This window comes from Seriola lalandi, unplaced genomic scaffold (genome assembly GCF_002814215.2).
Source record: "Seriola lalandi dorsalis isolate HSWRI2012SDOR001 ecotype SW California unplaced genomic scaffold, Sedor1 jcf7180002054949, whole genome shotgun sequence".
In the NCBI taxonomy this organism is placed as follows: Eukaryota; Metazoa; Chordata; class Actinopteri; order Carangiformes; family Carangidae; genus Seriola; species Seriola lalandi.
Window position 1 is genome coordinate 514546 of NW_019525500.1, and position 19874 is coordinate 534419.

At 37.9% G+C, this 19874-nt stretch overlaps 2 protein-coding genes across 4 annotated transcripts in view; one reads left to right on the forward strand and one right to left on the reverse strand.

Moving 5' to 3' along the window:
• LOC111645366 (G protein-signaling modulator 2-like) overlaps positions 1-12217 on the forward strand; it is a 21133-nt gene extending 8916 nt beyond the window's left edge. For both annotated transcript variants that reach the window (XM_023394548.2, XM_023394549.2), the window contains exons 2-15: positions 840-1061; positions 1300-1435; positions 1810-1949; positions 3315-3438; positions 3697-3812; positions 4522-4677; positions 5547-5655; positions 5926-6091; positions 6369-6466; positions 6964-7149; positions 8129-8291; positions 9021-9206; positions 9303-9418; positions 11200-12217. In XM_023394548.2, coding sequence (XP_023250316.1) covers positions 841-1061; positions 1300-1435; positions 1810-1949; positions 3315-3438; positions 3697-3812; positions 4522-4677; positions 5547-5655; positions 5926-6091; positions 6369-6466; positions 6964-7149; positions 8129-8291; positions 9021-9206; positions 9303-9418; positions 11200-11367 — 2085 coding nt within the window. In that variant the 5' untranslated portion in view covers position 840 and the 3' untranslated portion in view covers positions 11368-12217. The remainder of the gene's footprint in view (positions 1-839; positions 1062-1299; positions 1436-1809; positions 1950-3314; positions 3439-3696; positions 3813-4521; positions 4678-5546; positions 5656-5925; positions 6092-6368; positions 6467-6963; positions 7150-8128; positions 8292-9020; positions 9207-9302; positions 9419-11199) is intronic.
• Positions 10570-18774, reverse strand: mcoln3b (mucolipin TRP cation channel 3b). 2 transcript variants are annotated; one of them, XM_023394550.2, is made up of 14 exons: positions 18550-18774; positions 17392-17615; positions 17142-17309; positions 16585-16738; positions 16382-16457; positions 16173-16269; positions 15690-15789; positions 15404-15516; positions 14495-14644; positions 14229-14330; positions 13575-13697; positions 13199-13405; positions 12883-13013; positions 10570-12663 (listed from the first exon to the last, which is right to left on the reverse strand). In XM_023394550.2, exons 2-14 carry the CDS (start codon positions 17611-17613, stop codon positions 12624-12626), a joined length of 1683 nt encoding a protein of 560 aa, XP_023250318.1. In that variant the 5' UTR covers positions 17614-17615; positions 18550-18774; the 3' UTR covers positions 10570-12623. The 2 variants fall into 2 exon arrangements, with proteins under 2 accessions (XP_023250318.1, XP_087026627.1); XM_087170501.1 differs by lacking the exon at positions 18550-18774 and adding an exon at positions 18379-18454.
• Positions 18775-19874: the final 1100 nt, after the last annotated feature.

A 19874-nucleotide genomic window follows, 5' to 3' on the forward strand; every position in this document is an offset into this window, starting at 1 on the left:
TAATACATGATGGAGGGATGTGACATTGTTTTATATCAGAGTCTTTTATATCAAGACATTTCTCAAAACCAGAATATGATCAGGGTGACTTTTGAACACTGGAAATAAATCATGTACTCATCCCGGCAGTAGCCCCCGTGGCACTCAAAATTTCCCTGGAATTTTCTAGTTTTATTAATTAAAATTGTAATGCTCCCAGTTTCCAGTGCCTTTTTAAATCTTTTTTCCTGTCCTCATCAGAGCTGCAATGGTTAGTCAATTAATCAATTAGTTGATCAACAGATAAATAATCTAAAAGGGAAAAACCTTTCTGGCTTCGATCATAAACTCAAATAAGACATTTAAAGACTTAGGGCTTCAGGAAGCAAGGATGGACATTATTCACTATTTTCTGACGTTTTATCGACCAAATGACCAATCATTTATTTGAGAAAAATAATTGATAGGTTAATCAATATGAAAATAATCCCTAGTTGCAGCCTTAGTTCTTACAGAACAGGATACATGCTACAAAGACAGTTATGGCTGTGACAAAAAGGAATCATACCTACTTTTGACATTACTGCCCAGCATGTTATTCTGGCAGTTTTGGCTCACGTATTGTGTCTGTGTGCAGCTTATCGCATACCTCCAGGTGTACTAATTTATCTCCCTTGATCCTGTGTTTGGCCTAACTTCATTTATCCAGTTAATGGTTGTGTTGATCACATTCAGTCTTTGTGAAACAAATTTAGAGTGAGGCAAATTTTAAATCCTCCTGATATTACAAAAAGTATTTCAAAGGATTTTATAAAATAGAATTCACTGTCACTTCTCACAATGATCCCACTTCCCTGCAGGATGGAGTCATCATGTCTGGACCTGGCTCTGGAAGGTGAGCGGCTCTGTAAAGCTGGGGACTATCGGGCCGGTGTGTCTTTCTTTGAGTCTGCCATCCATGTTGGAACAGAGGACCTTCAAATCCTCAGTGCCATCTACAGCCAGCTGGGAAATGCCTACTTTCATCTACAGGAGTATAATAAAGCCTTGGAGTACCATCGGCATGACCTCACACTTACCAGGTGAACAGTTTCACAACCTTAATAGTAACTTGTTCCAAAGCCACATCCTCCTTTCCAAACCATTCTGTTGGTCCCCCACCCCATGATTAAATAGCTCAACACGACCCCACTATATTGCTTCTTGCAGTTGTAAATTGATGTCTTGCCTCCTGTGTTTTCGTACTAATACACTCCAGTAATCCACTAATACTGCAGTCTAATTATTTCCTGCTGCTTCTTTTCTCCTTTGCAATCCCAGAACGATTGGAGATGAACTTGGTGAGGCCAAAGCCAGTGGGAACCTTGGGAACACATTAAAGCTTTTAGGACGGTATGATGAAGCAGTGGTTTGTTGCCAAAGACATTTGGAAATCACGAGAGCCATATATGATAAGGTGGGTCGAGTTCTAGTGATACTTAAAACTACAACAAACAACAAACAAAACATTCCTGCAGTTCTTTTTGTTTTAGCAAACTGAGAGTGAATCATTTTTCACTGTTCTGTAAATAAAAAGTTCAGTCAGTGACTAAAAGGCTCATTTACCTTGATCAGAATAAAGGGAACCAAATTTGTTACATAACATGTTCTGCAGCCACAAAACAGTCTGGGTATGCACGATGACTGCCGAGCTCCGGCGTAACAACATCTAGAATAGTTTGCCATCCCCCATGCAAACAAGCAGGTCTGGTGTCAGTATATTTTAAGTATATAATTATAACAGTGGTCACTGTGGTTTCCATCTGTGAAAATCTTGTGTGCGTGCTGTAGGTTGGGCAGGCTCGAGCGCTGTATAATTTTGGGAACGTTTACCACGCCAAGGGCAAGAGCATCTGCTGGACTGGAGCAGAGCCAGGAGAGTTCCCAGAGGAGGCCAGGATAGCCCTAAGGAAAGCTTCACAGTACTATGAGTGAGTTGATACCACTTTTTACTTCAAAACATTGACTTTGTTGTTGTTTTGTTTTTATTGTGAAAGCCCCGCGGAATGATACAAGCGAACTAATATTGCTAATATAACTATATATATATATATATATATATATATAGTTATATATATATATATATAGTTATATATATATATAGTTATATATAGTTATTTAAGTGTGTGTGTGTCTGATAGTGTCGGTGCTTCAAGTGAAAAGTCACAGGTTTGATCTCCACAATAATCACTTATCAGAATGTCCTTGAGTAAGGTGCTGAACTCCCACCTGGTTGTAAGTTTTAGCCAAATGCTTTGGATATTAATTGTTGTCAGATGTAAACAGTTTTGTTGAACCCAGTCCACTGCAGCCTCAGCTTTTGGCTGACAGGAGTGGAACCCATTGTGGTCTTCTGTTGTAGCCCATCCACCTCAACGTTCAACGTATTGTTCATTCTGAGTTGCTTTTCTCCTCACCACAGTTGTAAAGAGTGGTTATCCGAGTTACCATAGCCTTTCCGTCAGCTCCAAACAGTCTGGCCATTCTCCTCTGACTTCTCTCATTAACAAGGCGTTTCCCGTCTGCAAAACTGCTGCTAACTCTGTCTTTTTTGTTTTTCACAAACTCTGGAAACTGTTGTGTATGAAAATCCCAGGAGATCAGCAGTTTCAAAAATACTCAAACATCTGGCACGAACATCATGCCACAGTCAAAGTCACTGAGATCACATTTTTCCCTATTCTGATGTTTGCTCTGAAATTGACTGACGCTTGTGACCCATATCTGTATGATTGTATGCACTGAACTTCTGCCAAGTGATTGGCTCCAGTCAGCCAATCATAATAAGTGCATGAATATGCAGGTGTACAGGTGTTCCTAATAAAGTGCTCGGTGAGTGAACAATATTGAATGTGAAGGTTCACTCTTGACCTTGTCTGTCATCTTTCAACTTGCCTTTTCGGGAGCTTTTAACTACCTATTACAGTCTTAGTGGCTGCAGTTGCTCAGTTGTCATGGAGTTGATTCAATCGTCATCACATGACCTCAGAATTTAACTCTGGTCATATGCTAACAGGGTTGTATATCAAGGGAGATTATAATCCCTGTTTCTGTTCAAAGATGGTCTGTGGTGTTGAATTTGGATGGCCATCCCCCCAAAATTAATCTTAACTAAAGGTACTCTCCCTTTTAGTTAAGATTAAACTATATATAATATGTAGCCCAGTTAATTCAGCACATGGAAACCAAAGGAAATGTTTGTTGTTGCATGGCCTGAAAAATCATCCTGAAAATGTTAAATGTACCTCAACAGTTGTACATGAGGACTTCTGTGTTGTTCTCCTTTTTTCTCAAAGAGCAAACCTGTCCCTGGTGAAGGAGTTATGCGATCGGGCAGCACAGGGCCGTACCTATGGGAACCTTGGTAATACTTACTATCTGCTGGGAGATTTTGAAACTGCCGTCGCTGCGCATGAAAAGGTAGGTCGCAAACTTCTGACAGACAAAATTACTGTATGTCTTCAGTGTCTGCTCTACAGCACCTGCTTCACATTGAGTTTTGAGAGCCATGCAACAGTTTTAGTTAATACATAATAAAGAAAATATGAGTTTTTATCTACAGACATTTTTAGCATTTCTTGTCTGATGTCTGTGAAGGTTGACTTCCCTGTCTTGATTTACCTCAGTGTTTTCTGTTAATCCTGACTTTAATGACCTACTGTTTGTCGTGTTTGGCAGCGGCTACTCATCGCTAAAGAGTTTGGGGATAAGTCTGCTGAGAGGAGGGCCCATTGTAACCTTGGCAATGCTCACATATTCCTCAGCCAGTTTGAAGTGGCAGCGGGTCATTACAAGTGAGTAAATCTGAGGCTCAAGGCCTCCTTAACCTCATAGTTGTTACTTGCAGATAGCTCTCCAAGTGATCATGATACTTGGACAAGCTTCTTGATGATATTGATTTTCATTTCATCACTGTTTTCACATTGATACTGAAATATTTTTTTTCAGTTTTCTTTGTACTGTGAAAGTGACATAAGCAAGAACATTTAATTACACTTACAACCATAAATCAATTAGAGAAGAGAAATCTCATTAAATTTAAATGAGCTGAGTTAGAAATTGATTCATTACACCAGCCGAGTTTTGTTGGCAACAATTTATTTAAAGGCCCCTCTTTAGCATTCATAAGCAGTTGATAAACATTTACACACAAATGATCCTGAGAGATACCTACAACTAAAAACTATTTGTGTGTTACAAACCATTTATTAAATGTTTGTCTAATGTTTTTAAATGCTAATTAGGGGGAGGGGTTTTGGTCATATGAATAAGACAAACGGAACGTTTTGAATACAACACAGTTGTCTAGAACAACCACAGAGTTGTGTACAGGCACATAGTTGTTAAGAAGCAGCAGTAACTGATTAAATTCAAAAGTTTTCAATCCCATACTCCAGCAATTTTTCCAAGAAGCCCTTGGAAAGTGAGCAGATAACCATCATTCTCCTGCACCCACCCTACACATTCTTTGACCTTCTTCCTCCTCCTCTGTTTTGCCCTCAGGAGTACTCTGCAGCTGGCCAGGCTTTTGAAGGACAGAGCAGTGGAGGCCCAGGCCTGTTACAGTCTGGGCAACACTTACACACTACTGCAGGACTATAAAAGAGCCATTGATTACCACCACAAACATCTGGTCATCGCTCAGGACCTCAACGACAGGTATCAGTTATAAAAGCCATTTTCCTGCCAAAGTAGCCTTTGAAGTACAATTGGCATGTACAGTTTGAATGCGGGTGGCCCCTGATCTAATCATTTGCTAAGATTTGGTGGTTTTACTGCTAACACCCATCAAGTCACAGGTAAACCATTAAGCTACAGATGCTGCAATGTTGTCTTTGGAAAAGAATGGCAAAAACAAATTCACAACACGTCAGTATTAGACATAAAAATAGGACTTTGTATTTATAGATTACAACTTTCATCCAGAAACATGATCTACTTTTTCCACAATTGAAAGTTGGCTCCACCTCGATCAACTCCCAATATTAAAAGGCTGCTCATACAAATGGATGTAAATGGAAATAAACTGAACTGACATACATGATCAAAAGATTTATGCCAGCATGATTCAACTATTTTCTTTTTCACTTTCAAATGAAGTCAGTTTACAGCTCTGCTGACAAAGCAGTGCTCTAATTTGTCGTGTTGGCGTACTTCTCTATTTTTTTTTAAAGTCAAAGGAAAAAGAAGCAGGATTTCTGGTAGTCTAAACTTGCACAACCTCAGCTAGTCATTTAAGTCATGTTTAAGGTATAAAATGGGATGTAATAGGAGGAACAGAGGAAGAGTTCTTAAAATCCCATAACTATTGGTTTTGAAAGTGTCTATTTACCTCTGTAAATAGAACAAATGGATTCTTATATGAAATAATTAAATAAATAAATATGGACCAACTACTGTTGTAAAATGAGCTTTGTTTTCAGTTTTTTGTGATTGTATTATGTGATAGTTTGATGAATGCCCTTCCCATTCTTGCATAATCTCAACTGAAGCTGCTCGGCCTGTTTTTCCTCTGTGTGTCACTGCAGAGTTGGTGAAGGAAGAGCTTACTGGAGTCTAGGAAATGCCCACACTGCCCTGGGGAATCACCAGCAAGCCATGTACTTCGCTGAGAAACATCTGGAAATTGCCAAAGAGGTGACTGTTTACTGTTTACCTCCTCTCTGAGTCTAATCTGCAGCTGCCATCAGGCAATATCCCCATCTACTGGTTGTATGGTGAACAGCAGGGAATAATACTTGAGCTTCTTTATATATATATGCAGTAAGGATTTTATGGACATACAAGTCACAAAGCCAGTGCAAAAAGAATCCCTCTTAGTAATAATGTGCTTTGTATTTTTTTGGGATTCATATGCTTAAATTGATCTTTATTCACATTAACTAACTGATGTTTTCAATGGTGCAGACTGGAGACAAAAGCAGTGAGGTCACAGCCAGGATGAACTTGTCAGACCTTCGTCTGGTTGTAGGCCTGAAGTCCAACTCCAACATCCACCCCAGCATCTTTCGCAACCCAAATACTAATAGTTCCGCTCTGCCAGTAAGCTGCCAGGTTTACCCAAATCTCTCAGGTAAATTTCCACTCCTCAGAATAGTCTGTTATTTCATGACACTGACGAATCTGTTGCAATGATCCATTACACTTGTGAATCTGGGTATTCTCTTAAAGCACACATTTCAGATATAAAACTGTGTGAGGGAAAATTTATTTTCCATCTGTCTGTCTTCAGAGAACAAAGTCTGTTGTGATGCTTTGTTAAATCACTGTTGCACTGTAGTTGCAAAAGTGCTGTATAAATATTTTTTGAAAATGTGGCCACTCTGTTGAATTTTCTCTCTTTGTTTCAGGGGTGAAGTCTCCACCGAGGATGAGAGATAGTGCAGAGAACCTGGAACTGACTCAAAGTTTTGACAAAAACCAACCTGGAGATTCATCAGCACCACCAGTATGTACAGTGTAAAATAACTTCACAAGGCAGAAACGCTTGTGATGTGTGCAGTGTGTTTTTTAGTCTAATGCATTTGAACCCAGTGAAAGTTGCTCTGTCTGATTTTAAAACCTATTGTACAAATTAAATGGTTCAACTGTTTACTTTGCATACACATATCCAAAATTGCCCCAATTCGTATTTGACATAAAAATCTAGCTTGTAACATACGAAGCTGCCTGTAAGCTCTACTCAACTCAAATTTTTTTTTAATATAATTAATTTATGAGAAAATTTTGGTGCATACAATAGAAACTGTCTCAATTGTAACAATGTAAAATAAATTAAATCAGCCATGTTCTACAGACACTTTCATAGACATGTAAAACATTTTGTTGCGTAAAATAATGATCAATTTCCCTTTATCCCAAGAACCTGTTCATTTTAATTGAACATCACTGACAGATTCATTTTAATGGTTGTTTGATCAGTCTGTATGCACTTTGAATGCACAGGACTGGGATGAGGATGTTTTCCCTGGGTCTTCAAAAAACAACACAATCAAGGCTTCCACTAAGCTCTTCCTCTTCCACCGACTGAAAAGCAAGAAGCACAAGAACAACAAGTCATCTCCTAAAGAGCAACATGAAATCTGCACCAAGCACACAACTCCAGAGCTGGACACACCAGTGTCTATTAAGGTATTTCTAAATACAGTAGATTGTCCAGCCTACTCATAACATCCCTGGAACCCACAAGAGGCTTAATAATGATTCAACCTCAAGAAAAAGTTGAAAGTTAAAAATGTATCAGCCTCAACCCAAATGTACAGTATTACAACTGTGGAAGGAAATAATGTGGAAACTTGCGATCATCGTTTCTAACTCATGTCTTCCAAACAAATGTCAGACACCAGTGTGCGTAAAGGAAAGTTAAGTCAGTTTCAAAATTAATAGTTTATTTTTATCAAATGAAACTGCCTTTTTAAATAATTCTGAATTCTTTACACTCGTAATGAAATTGTTTGACCTCTGAGGGTCCCGTATCTTAAATATGCAGTGAAGAAACTTTAGAAACTCCACAGCAAAATTTAGCTTTCACCTTTTACCCTTTTAAAGTAAGTTACATTTTTTTTTTTTTTTTTTTTAAATTGAAGGTAAACAGCTGAGATGTACTGCACTCTCTATTAACTGTCTATTTTGGAGTATATCTGGAGCCTTGTGAAATGTTGCTGCATCGTGCTGTTGTAAATATTTTGGATTATTTGCTTAGAGAATGAATAGGGTAATCAAAATTAATCCGATTTAAACAGGACTGCAACAAACCATTATTTCTATCATTGGTTACTCTAGCAATTAACCTTTAGCTACGAAATATCAGAAACTGAAAATTGCCCATCACAATATCTCCGAGCACAATGTGACATACTACTTTTCAGTAGTATTAAAAAAAAAAAAAAATACAAATCCGCTTATTTTAGAACTAAACTAAAATTTGCCTCTATAAGAAGATAGTCTGTGCTGTTTTCCATTTCTTTTCTGTATTTTGATTGTTGTCATTAAAACCCAGTCAACTAGGTTGATTACTGTTATTATCTGAAGCCTGTCTCCAATGTTATTAAGTCTGCATGTTTCACTGTTTCACCAGTATTGTTTTTTTGTTTTTTGTTTTTTTTAATAGCCAGGATCAAGGGACACTATTGGAGAGGACGGCTTTTTCGACCTCCTCTCCCGTTTCCAGGGTAACAGAATGGACGACCAAAGGTGCTCTCTACTGGATGGCCAGAGCCATCTCCCTGCCCATTCCTCTCCCTCCTCCACCCCACCTGTAGCAGAGAGGAAATGTGAGTCGAGCCCCTGTGTTTTCATCTGTGTTCACACCATATCCACTAGCAATTTTCAGACTTATTTTTCAAGTCTTTGCTTAGTTTAATTTTTTTCCTTCATTAGTGACAAGCCAATTAAGTGATCATATCTGACAGGATGGCCGATCAGTTTCCCCTTTATGGTGTGAATGCAGCTTGTCCATGAATGTGTCCTTTACATATTAAATGTTGTGAAAATAACTTAAAGGGATGCTCCGCCCAAAATCTTTTATTTGAATATCACTCACTCCTTGTAGCCTTGAGTTCCATGTAAAAAGTTTGTGGTTTCATCTTTCACTGAGCACATCAGCCTCCATGGACCTTTTTTGATACTTTTTGTCCATCCTGAAATAATGTTTCTATTGTACTCCTCTGTAACGGCCATGATTCCAAGCGTATCACAGTGTTTGTGCTCCATGAAGGACAAAACTACTTTTATTTTACAGCCAACTCAAGTCTGTGGGGAGTATTTGACGCTCAGAAGGTAGATTATGGGCAGACGGTTGCTTTAAGTTCCATAGAATTACTGTAAACCATGAACATCTCATCCTTCTCAAACTCTTTGTCTCTTTTTCTTGTATTTACCCATCACAAAATCTGAATTAAATGCCGGGAAAAGGAGAAAACGACACAACTCGCTGTTCCCAGTACAATCCAACGTTTTCCATTGTTACAAATGACCCAGATAATAATTATCTTTGCTTCTAGCTATTTCGGAGTGCGAAATACCATTGCAGGATCCTGGTCATTTCCTGGAGCTGCTGGCCAGCTCCCAGGCCCGTCGTCTGGACGACCAACGAGTCAGCATGAGCCATTTTCCTGGCTTACGTCTCAGCGCCTCCAGCCCGCCTCGTACACCCTCCACCTCCAGCACAGACCAAGTCCCCCCACAAGGTGACTAAATAATACGAGGCATTTCCCAGTTTTGTCATCTCCCTCAGTATCACTGCTCACATTGTGACTGATGCTTGTTTTTTTTTTTCCTCCCAGCCCCAATCTCCAGTACAGATACCCCTCACACACCCTCCCTGTACAGTTGCCTCGAGGCCAGCACTGAGCAGCCTGAGGGGGACGATGTCTTCTTCGACATGCTTGTTAAGTGCCAGGTGAGGAAAATAAATCTAGTATATTGTATTATATATTGTTGTATCACTATTACAGTGTCCATAGCGAATAGTTTTTCCCACATTAAAGATAAACAGTTTAGTAATGTTTGTTTTACTGGTCTATAATTTCATAGAGGTTCCCTAGGAAGAACTACATAGTTTGTTAGCATTTATGGAGAGAAATACAAATTTCATTTGAAGAGCGGATCCACTAAAGGCTAAATATTTTTATTTAGTATGAATTTATTATTAGAAACTTTATTCTCCATGTATGTTGAGTTGTATATTTCCCTGTGGGCAGATTTTATATTTTTCTATGCTGATATTGACCTGCTGTGCCTTGACTAAAAGACTCAAGTTTACACTAAAAGCTCATTTACTGGAATGCACCAGTTGAACACTGTCTCCATTTTCCCTATAATTAGAACCACATTACGCGATTCTTTCCAGGACATTTCTCTGGAATTATTAGGGGAATGATTTGGAAATTAAAGACCAGTAAAATGAAGCTTTATCTACATTCTTTTCAGCCACTTCTCTGAAAGTCATAGATACTTTTCTGGAGAGCAATGAATCCACCTATTGTAAATCTTTTTCTGTTTAGACAGCGGGATGTTGGAGGGAAACTATGCAGTTTTTGCAGGGTTCAATTGGCAGAATTTCAAAAGCATTATCTTTGTGCATTATTTTATGTCTGAACTGAGCCCTACACATTTTTTTGCTTTGTGTATTTTGACTTGGTCCTGAGTTTTTTATTTTTTATTTTTTTAAATGAAAATCACTGAAGAAAAAAAACTACCTGAAAACACCCAGTGTGTCACTGGTATATTATGACCAAGCATTCAGCCGATTACATATATAAACAAGGTCTGCACAGAATCGGTCACCAGTGATCACTCTCTGGCTCAGTATAATACACGACCTGCTGCGGTGTCACATCGACACAGGCGGTGATAATCTCATGAGATCAAGTGGCTACAGTTTACAGAGCCAGGTGCTGCAGCTGCTCTCGACTCACTGCTCAGTGCATGATGGGAAATAATTGGCTTTACCCTGAGCCAAGTGCTCATTTGTTTGATCAACAAGATTCTGTTGCACATGGATGCTTACATTTTCTGCACAGTTGTATAAATTCAGAAGTTTCTTATAGCTTAGTTTGAACTATGGAGATCTATTCTTTAAACAGAATCAATTATGTTGTATTACAATCAAATAAACAATCATGTCAATCTAAATGTCTCGACTATTATACAATGTGTACAAACAATGGGCCACATTTGATTGTTTAAGATTTTGAAGAGATACAATTTTTGTAGTTTATCATGAATAAAAAAAACGTACACATGGATGTTTAGATTATAATTATTGTGAATTAAGGAAAAGTTCTCATCTTTTATGCATGCTTGTTTCCTATCTTGAATGGAATAACTTTAAATTGTCTGATCAAGGGCTGCAACTAATTATTCTTTATCAGTTTAGTCTATAAAATGCCAAAAAACTGAAAAATTCTCATTGCAAAAAAAAGTTTTTAGTTGACATGTTAAAAATATTTTGTCCAATGAACAGTGCAAAACCCAAATGTATTCCATTTACTGTGATATAAAAAGCAGTAAACCCTCACTTTAGTGAATTTTGTGCCTGATAAATTAATCCATAAAAACAGTTTCAATCTATTTTTAACTCATCATTTCAGCCCTACAGCGATTCATAAACGGCTTCTTGTACCAGCCTCAGCAGTATCGGCTAATATAACTGTGCTGTCTATCTCTACAATGTTTTAGGGCTCCAGACTTAACGACCAGAGATGTGCTGCTCCACCTTCTACAACTAAGGGACCAACTGTTCCAGATGAGGATTTTTTCAGTCTCATCCTGCGTTCTCAGTCCAACAGGATGGAGGAGCAGCGAGTCCTGCCGCCCCCTGGCGTTACCCAAGCCAAACCAGACTGACTCCACGGAGTGATTTGTCATCTTATCTCTTTTGTAAGCCACAAGTCATTTGATTCCTGCCTTTTGGGATTGTCCTGACAACATTCCTGTGAGACTGCCAAGAATACAAGGAACTCTTTAAGGACTTAGGCTTTCAAATATTAAGAACTGGTCATTGTGACTGTAAAATCATGGGAAATTTAGGTTTTGAAGACTTATAAACTTATTTTTAGATAACTTACAAGGTCAATGGGTAGTCACTACCTTAGTTTTTAGTGGTGACCCCTGCTGGCTGCATTTATGAGAGATCTCAATACAGATTATGTCTGTCCGCTCTGGAGGCTTGCATCAAGTCGCTCATATAAATTGTGGTTTAGGGTTGTTTATTTGCTTGGACTAAGAGCACTGTAATCCAGGACAAAAGCCAAACTGAACGGATTTCTGCTTCATGATAATGGACAAGAGACATTCTGTGGCCCTCTCTGAGACGTTCTGCAGTTAAGCAAAGTTGAACATTGCATGGCTTGGTTTGAATTGACCCCAGGCCTCTAACAATAACTCATCACAGAGGGTCGAGTGACAAGTCATCTTTGGTTACCATCCATTGCTACTGCTACACTGAGGACAAGTGGAGCCATTTATGGAACCTGGTTCTGGATATTGCTTTTAAAGACTGTCAATTTTACATTGTTAAAAGGTTGCACGGGTGGAACATTACTACCATGAACTGAAATGGGATTTTTCTTCTTTGTAACAAGAAGATTTTACAGGTGATTAACTTGTGTGAGCAAAAAAAGAAATGTTATTTTAGCTTTTATATTAATACATTCTCCTGACTTGGAGAAATAAAGTCTCATGAATTTACAGCTTATTTATTTAACCTTGAGTCATTGTCTTCAACATTGGGATCCTTCCATGTGACATTTTGCTTTTGAAGAACAATACCATCTCAGATTTCAGTATCAGTCTTTTTATCATTTACATATAAATATGAATTTGTATTTACAAAGTGTCCTCTGTATTAGTGCATCATAAAGACGAGACTTAAGCGTCTCAGTTTCTTCAGCTCTAAGCTTCATGGTCACTGGGGTTCGGTCTTTTCAGCACTGAAAAACTTCTTCACATTAAATCAATCACCTGAGCAAACTTACTGGTGCCTACTGGTAAAGAAAAAAAAATTTAAGACCCTCTCACCTGCTGAATATAATAGCATAAAAGGAACGTTCGGTTATAGTTTTCTACAATATAGCCTTTCAATATCTCACATTAAAGGCCGGCTATGCCTCTGAAGTCAGCGTCTCTTGACTTGTCCTGCACCTGAAGGGAGAAAAAGGGGTGAACTTAGATTCCATTCAAGATGTTATATCTAGTGACTGCACAGAGTATTAAAAAGTGCTTTAACACATTGCACTTGCATCTCCTGTTTTATGTGCAAATAAGGCATACCTAAACAGTTTACTTTACCACAGTCAAAGCTGTTTTATCACAAAGGATAAAGAGTCTCAGGAGTAACGTGGAATGGACATCTGGTCTTACCTGTTGACGCAGCAGTTCAAGAAGCAGCTGTTCTTCTTCTCGAGGCGGTATAGCCCAGAGTTTGGCAGATCTTTACACACCGACAAGAATTTTTGCAGCTCCGATGTCGGGATGCCACTTTGCTGCTGTTGCTAAATGAGACAAGTGAGAAATTGACAGTTTCAGTCAAAACATTTAAGGGTTTTAAGCATCTTTTCCTAGAATGAAACATTCAAATTAGACTATGTATAACGATGAAATTCTGAAGTACATACATAATGTCTAACTAAGTACAGAAAATAAAAATGACCACTAATAATGAATGAGTGACATTTACCTTGATGGTGTCATAGGTGTCAGTGATGATCGTAATGAAAAGGCTGAGGATCATGTAGATGAAGAGCGAGACAAAGGTATAGAGGTAAACCCTGCTGAAAACCCACACCAGGCTGCTCTTCTGCTTCATGTTCTTAAAGGTGGGAAACATGTCGTCTCCGTTGATCAGAGAAAACAGACACTCCGACACAGTGTTTAAGGTCCGGAACTAAAGCAAAAGGTCAAAGAGGAAAAAATGTTAGGTGAGCGGTGTGATGATTATTTTAATTATATGTCCTCATGATTATTGGCTGTTGAAACAGGACGAAACTAGAGTTTAAAATGTTTTTAGTTAAATCTTGCAAACTTTTTCTTTGTATTATGCAAACAGCGCTTGCCTTCTCATGATACGGGCCTATGACGATCCAGCCACAAAAACAATAACTCAGGTAGATGATTCCAGCACAGCAGATGAAACGGATAACATTTGGGAAAGCTGCCCTGAGTGTCAGGATGAGAATCTGAAAATAGCAACAGAACACATGGTAATAGAGCTGAAAAATGTACACTAAAGACCAGTATCTGGAAACCACATGAAGGAATAAATTCTCTCTTTGACAATATAATCAAGTTAAATAGTTGTTATTTTCTGGTAATTAGGTGCAATCATCATGAATTAGCCTCATAAAAAAACTTCCAAAGGGGATTTTAAATAAAAATCTATTTATCTCTTTATGTGATGCCAAAGTTCACTGCTTTACGATAAGTGCAGAAAATATTTAATTGTTTGTGTTTTATACACTAAATCATGTTTACACGAAAAAGTGCCTTCTTCAAGAGGGAGGATGTTTGTTCAAATACTGGCAGATCTGCATGAAAAACCAAGAACTCCCTTTTTCAGAGTTTTACACTCAGTTTTCAAAAACATATACAGATAGCGAAAAGAGCAAAAACTGTTAAATGCATAAGCTACACTGTATGAGATCTTTATTGTAAGCAGTGTAGCATTTGTGATGCTGATGTCCTGTATTTGATAAATAATCTGGTCTTACATTATACTTGCTAAAGTAACCCATGTAGCGGATAACCCCAATCCAGACGAACATGGTGCCTGTGCCGAGGAAGATGCTGCAAACATCATAGCTTGTAAGGATCTAGAAGAAATAGTGCAAGATTCAAAACACTGAGCTGAATCAATATATCAACATGTGCATTGTAGGCAGCAGCTATTATTCTGATGAAGTTAAAAGTAATGAAAGGCTCTGCAATTTATACTGACTGGAACATGAATCAGTCTCACTGATTAAATCCCCATTACCTTAGTCTGGATCTCTATCTTCATAATGGAGCCAATGATGGTCAGTGTGTCGCTGACAATGATCAGGATGTACCAACCGTTCACAAACTCCAACTTGTCTGACAGTGAGACTTCTTTACCGCAGTGGGTTTTGCAGTAGAGTGTGTACTCCTGTTAAGCACAGAAGAAATACATGTCATGTCATTTCACATCAAAGACGCCTAAATTGACACAAATTAGACCACGGACTCCCATTTGATTTTGTCCCTGGGTCCCCCATCTGATAAGATCTTTTAGATATTTTATTACAGAAAGTGTTTGAAACCCATGACCAAAATAGTCTACATTCTGTCATTGTGTTACTGATGGATTCAATTATAATGAAAATAAATCATTCCCCTTTTTGCTGGAGACTCCCAGGAACCCCTGCAAGGACCCCTGGGGGGGCCCACTGTTGTAGGCTGCTATAACGGAGATCAAAAATAATAGAAAAAGTAATCGGCAGTAGAAAGGTCACGACGTAAGCTGATCCTATTTGCTTCATTGAAGCCTCAGAAAATTATAGAGTCAAAATTAATTGGAAAATAGAAATATAGAGATTATATCTACACAAAACCAACACTGATATGACATGACAAGTATGCTCTTAGCTGCTGTTGTATCCATAAATACTAAACATTTTCATTAATGGACAGATTAAGTGAAGAAAATGTCATAAGGAAGTAAAACTTACTGAGCATATCGATGTTTTGCCCAAGACTGTTAAAAAAATTGCAACTTCCATCCTTCAGTATTAATTACAAGGGGGTATAAAAGGTTTTTGGCACTTGGCTCCGCTTTATTAATACCAGAATGAACAGATATGTATCAGACAATCACACCTTACTTAGGTCTGAGCAAATAACTAAGTGGGATGACAAAAGTACTCACAAGCTGCAGTTGAATCCCATTGATCATTGAGCGTGCGCAGAGTGTTAAGGAGGTGATGCATGTTATAATGATGAGGCAGTCAAGCAGTACAGTCAGGTATATGTTTCTAGCAGCTGAGGGAACAGAAAAATTAAAATTACCCTATCTGAAGAGACAAGAGGAACATCTTCAAACTGATTTTATGTGCAGCACAGATACAAGTCTCAAACTTTTAGAACAACCATGATGAATCCCAGCAATACAGATGATTCCTTTGTATATTCTAAAATCAAGTCAGAAAACGTACATGCTCCAGTTACTTTCCAGTCTCTGCACTCATTGATGTCTACATCATTTTCCAGGTCGACTTTTATCCTGCCACTGTGAGCCTGGTTGTTGAAAGTGATCTGTTAAACAGAGGACAGAAAATTTTCACAAAAGGCCTGCATTTGTATGGCCAACCCAAATAGCTAAACATTCACTTGCCAGGGCCTTAAGCTAACATTTAACTATGTAAATAGCAGGCGATGTGTGCAAACATCCTTACTAATAGACTGCTCAGATTTGTGTTCTTAAACTAGCTTCATTGAATAAACACAGGATTCACACTGACTGTTTCCATTTTTCTTCATTGTCATTTAAACTCATACTGTATCTGTGCTGTGTGAACTTCTTGTTTAAACAGAAATAAAATGATCAGAAGTTCCATATCACTACTGGTAAAAAGACAAACGTCTGGTGTGATCCACTAGTTTTTACTGAGCCATAGGAAACAAGTCAAGTGACGTACAATCACAGTGAAGTCGTAGCAGTCTGGTAGCTCTCGATGTCTCACTGTCTGTAAATTTATGGCCTTGAGAACAAATGTGATCTTAACAGAGAGCATCCTGGAAGACACAAAAGGTACATGAACTGACAGGGGTTCTCATTTCAAGTACAAAACCAGGAGAGGAAAATGTTTTTGCATTAAGAAAAAGATGAAAAATGTTTGGTACAAACCTTTTGAAATACAATTCAAAATGTGGAAGATGTTCCCGCAATGACTCGTGATACATCGGATAAACTTTAAGGCACTCTGTTAAGCCACAACAAAAAGAAAAAGGCAACGTAAAACAAGAAATGTCAAATATTTTGCCAAACAAACTCTATAAACCTGGTTGAGTATTCCATTTTCCATAACTCAAACAAACAATCTTGCATACCAGTTTTCACATCGGCATCAATTTCAACGGTCTCATTTCCAGGGTAGATGGTACCGTTCCTGTAGTACTCCTGACACAGTGACAGTGGACTGTAGACAGCACCATTTTTCTGATATTCATGATTGCCTACTGTGATGTTGTGCAGAAGTCCATACTAGAAATGACCAATTAGAATTTAAGTGTCAAGTTTGTTGACAGTTTGACAAGAATTGTAAATGGTGGGAAAATCACTTTCTGAAAAGGTGAGTTGCAGCAGATTAGGTTGTTTAAGTAACTGTTTTATGACAGATTTATGCAGTCATAACCAACTAAATGACGAAGCAAACGACATGAACAAAGTCCAATCCCATGACAAGATCTAGCTTGTCATGGGAGCTTGTAATGCTTTCTGGCCATATAAGCATGTAGAATGATAAAGTTCCAACAATGATTAACAGTAACACTAAAGCAAAAGGAAAAGATCTACAGCATCATGACAAATGAATAATAAAAGTCATGACTCATGGTGTTTCCTGCTACCAACAGGAAATAAAAAGAAAATGCTAGCATTCATTTACCTGTTTAATGATGTAATCGATGTGATCATATACATCCTTCTGCCTGTAGACAGCATATGTTTCCATGCTTCCATCAACATAATCTTTCAAGAAAAGGTGCTTAAATGTCATTAGATTTTCCTCCTTGAATGTGACAACCATCTGGTTACTGAGCCCAAAAGAGACCAACTGACATGGGAAAAGACATTTGTTATCAGAGTGGTGAAACAATACAATTAACATCTGCTCAGATCATGTCTGAGAATACTACCTGGATGGTAATAATGGCAATTTTAATGATCTGCAGCATGAGTTTCCATGGTTTTCGTCCACGAGCGTGATACTTTTCACAGGGGTTCATAAAGTAAAATTTAATCTTCCTCCTGAGACACTCCACATTGTCCAGATTCTCCAGACACTGATGTTGGTGGTCTGCCCAGGGAGGGTGGGCATTTGTTTCATACACATCGTACAAGTGACTGGAATCCTCCATATCTGAAATGAATATGATATGTGTGACTTACATGCAAACTTTGGATATAAATTGGCATTACTGAGAAATGTGAGGAAACAAATGATTCAAAATTATTATTTATATTTTTGTACATTACCATGTTTTCCTTAAAAAACAAAGTGTGGGCCAAGGAACCAACAAACCAACCAATCACTCAGCTTCACAAACAAGTCAGCATTGATGGCTCTTTTTATGTTTATGGGCAAATGTATACAATGCAATACAACCAAATACAATTGCCCTTCAATAAATCTGTTTATAGTCTCTTTACACTGTGTCAGGAATATGGTGATTGACCTTTAAGATCTTACTGTTGTTGTGGCTGTTGCTGTATTGGACTTCATGCGATTTGTATTGTTTTTGCCAGCAATTTACATAGGTAAGAGGAAACAAAATTAGTTAGAATAGAAAGACTCCCTGCTATTATGAAATCCAATACATGTATTCCTTCCAAACTATGGCCCCCAAAAGCCTGAATAAACACCCAACAAAAACTTCAAATATAGGCTTTATTGCGAGACTGCTTTGCTGGATTGCATTAGACTGTAAGTGCACTTGATAAACTTTTAATTACTGCCGAGAAATATACAGGTATTCTTCCTTTTTTTCTGTTTCCTTTGAGGTAGATAGGTAAACATGAAATCACAAAGGCTACAAGTCTGCTTTATCATCTTTACCCGTATGAGAAATGGTAGTCTGTTGAGCAACTGACTGAGGAAAAGGAGGAAATAAAGTCAGGTGTACCAGAGCTTTGTTGAATAATACACAACAGCTCACGTTCTGAAGCCAGATCAGCTTCCACCATTTAAGCAAACTATCAAATATTCATTATTTATCGTGTTAAGAGTAATCATAGCCGGACCAAAAGTGAGAAGGTACGAAATGAAAAACAAAATGAGATAGTAGGCTTCTTACCCAATGTCCCCGCAACAGATTAATCAACTGCTAATTGCATCCACCTGCGGTCCACGGCACGAGCGAGTCCAAATGTCTTGAATGAATGAATGTCTTCGTCTCAGTTAAAATTGAAGACCTACTCAAATTGTCGCTTAAAGTGGGTGTCGTGACTGAAGTAAGAAAAACTCGATTGAATTTCCAGGTGTGTGTGTTGTCCTGTCGGTTAAACTCCTTAAACTATGTCTGTGAATGGCTCAGGTAACTTTTCTACGAAGTTGCAACGTCAATTTACAGCTGTGATCTGATTGGCTCTTGGAACAGTCAATCACCACACACACACACACACACACACACACACACACACACAAACACACACACACACACACACACACACACACACACTACTGTTACCCCTGACAACCAAACGAAAGTGTGGAGGAGCTCAAGCTACTAAAAACTTCCGGTAAAGTGTATTTATTCGACTATAAACGATACCTCTCGAGGGAAATTACATTTATTGTCAATTGAAAATAGTTGTACCTTCGATTAAACTGACTTGCAATAATAAATGCTCGCTACCTCGGAGCTCTTTACCCATAGTACCGTCTGTTTTTTTCTTTACCGTTATCCCTATTTAGCTAGCTAATTCTGCTAGATTAACGTTCGTTAACGAGTGTTATGTGAAAACCAGCTGTAATGTGTCAGTAATTTACTTAAGATAATAGTTTAATAAAACAGTTGTAGTTTGTATCATAGTACATTATGTTATTAGCCTGTAGTAACAGGTCTAGTTGTATTCGTTTGACATAATCAGCGATGCAAAGTAAGTAGGTTAAGTAAGAGCAACTCTGAGGTTACTATACGTTTCCAGTTTATTCTACGTTATACTTATACTTTTCCACTTTTTTGAAGGAAATGGTCTACTTGTTTTACAGCTGTAGTCTTTATTATGTACAGATCGAAATTTTCATCCAAAATATGTGATTAGTTCAGAAAATTTATAAATTAAATTACCAAATAGTATTTAAAGAAATAAAAAATTAGCTTGACATTGGCCAACTACACATTGAAATCCTGTTCACACTTGAATGCATTAGTAATAACAATCAAGGAATGTAATGCACATATAACACTTTGAGACCAGTCTGCATAACAAATACTTTTACTTTGATACTTGAAGTACATTTTACTGATATTTAGTAACATTATAAGTAACATTTTGAATGGGGGACATACTGTAAGGCAAAACTTAGGTATTACTGCTTTTACTAAAGTAAAGTATCTGAGCACTAGATATAATTAGTGGTTATGTTGTTAAGACCATTAACAACACGAAAATGTTG

Coding starts and splice junctions, on each gene's coding strand:
- mcoln3b (XM_087170501.1), bottom strand. CDS start 18,439: ATGGTGGAAGCTGATCTGGCTTCAGAACGTGAGCTGTTGTGTATTATT. Junction 16,270..16,381: donor TTTGAATTGTATTTCAAAAG/GTTTGTACCAAA, acceptor TGTGTCTTCCAG/GATGCTCTCTGTTAAGATCA. Junction 14,331..14,494: donor AGATAGAGATCCAGACTAAG/GTAATGGGGATT, acceptor TATTTCTTCTAG/ATCCTTACAAGCTATGATGT.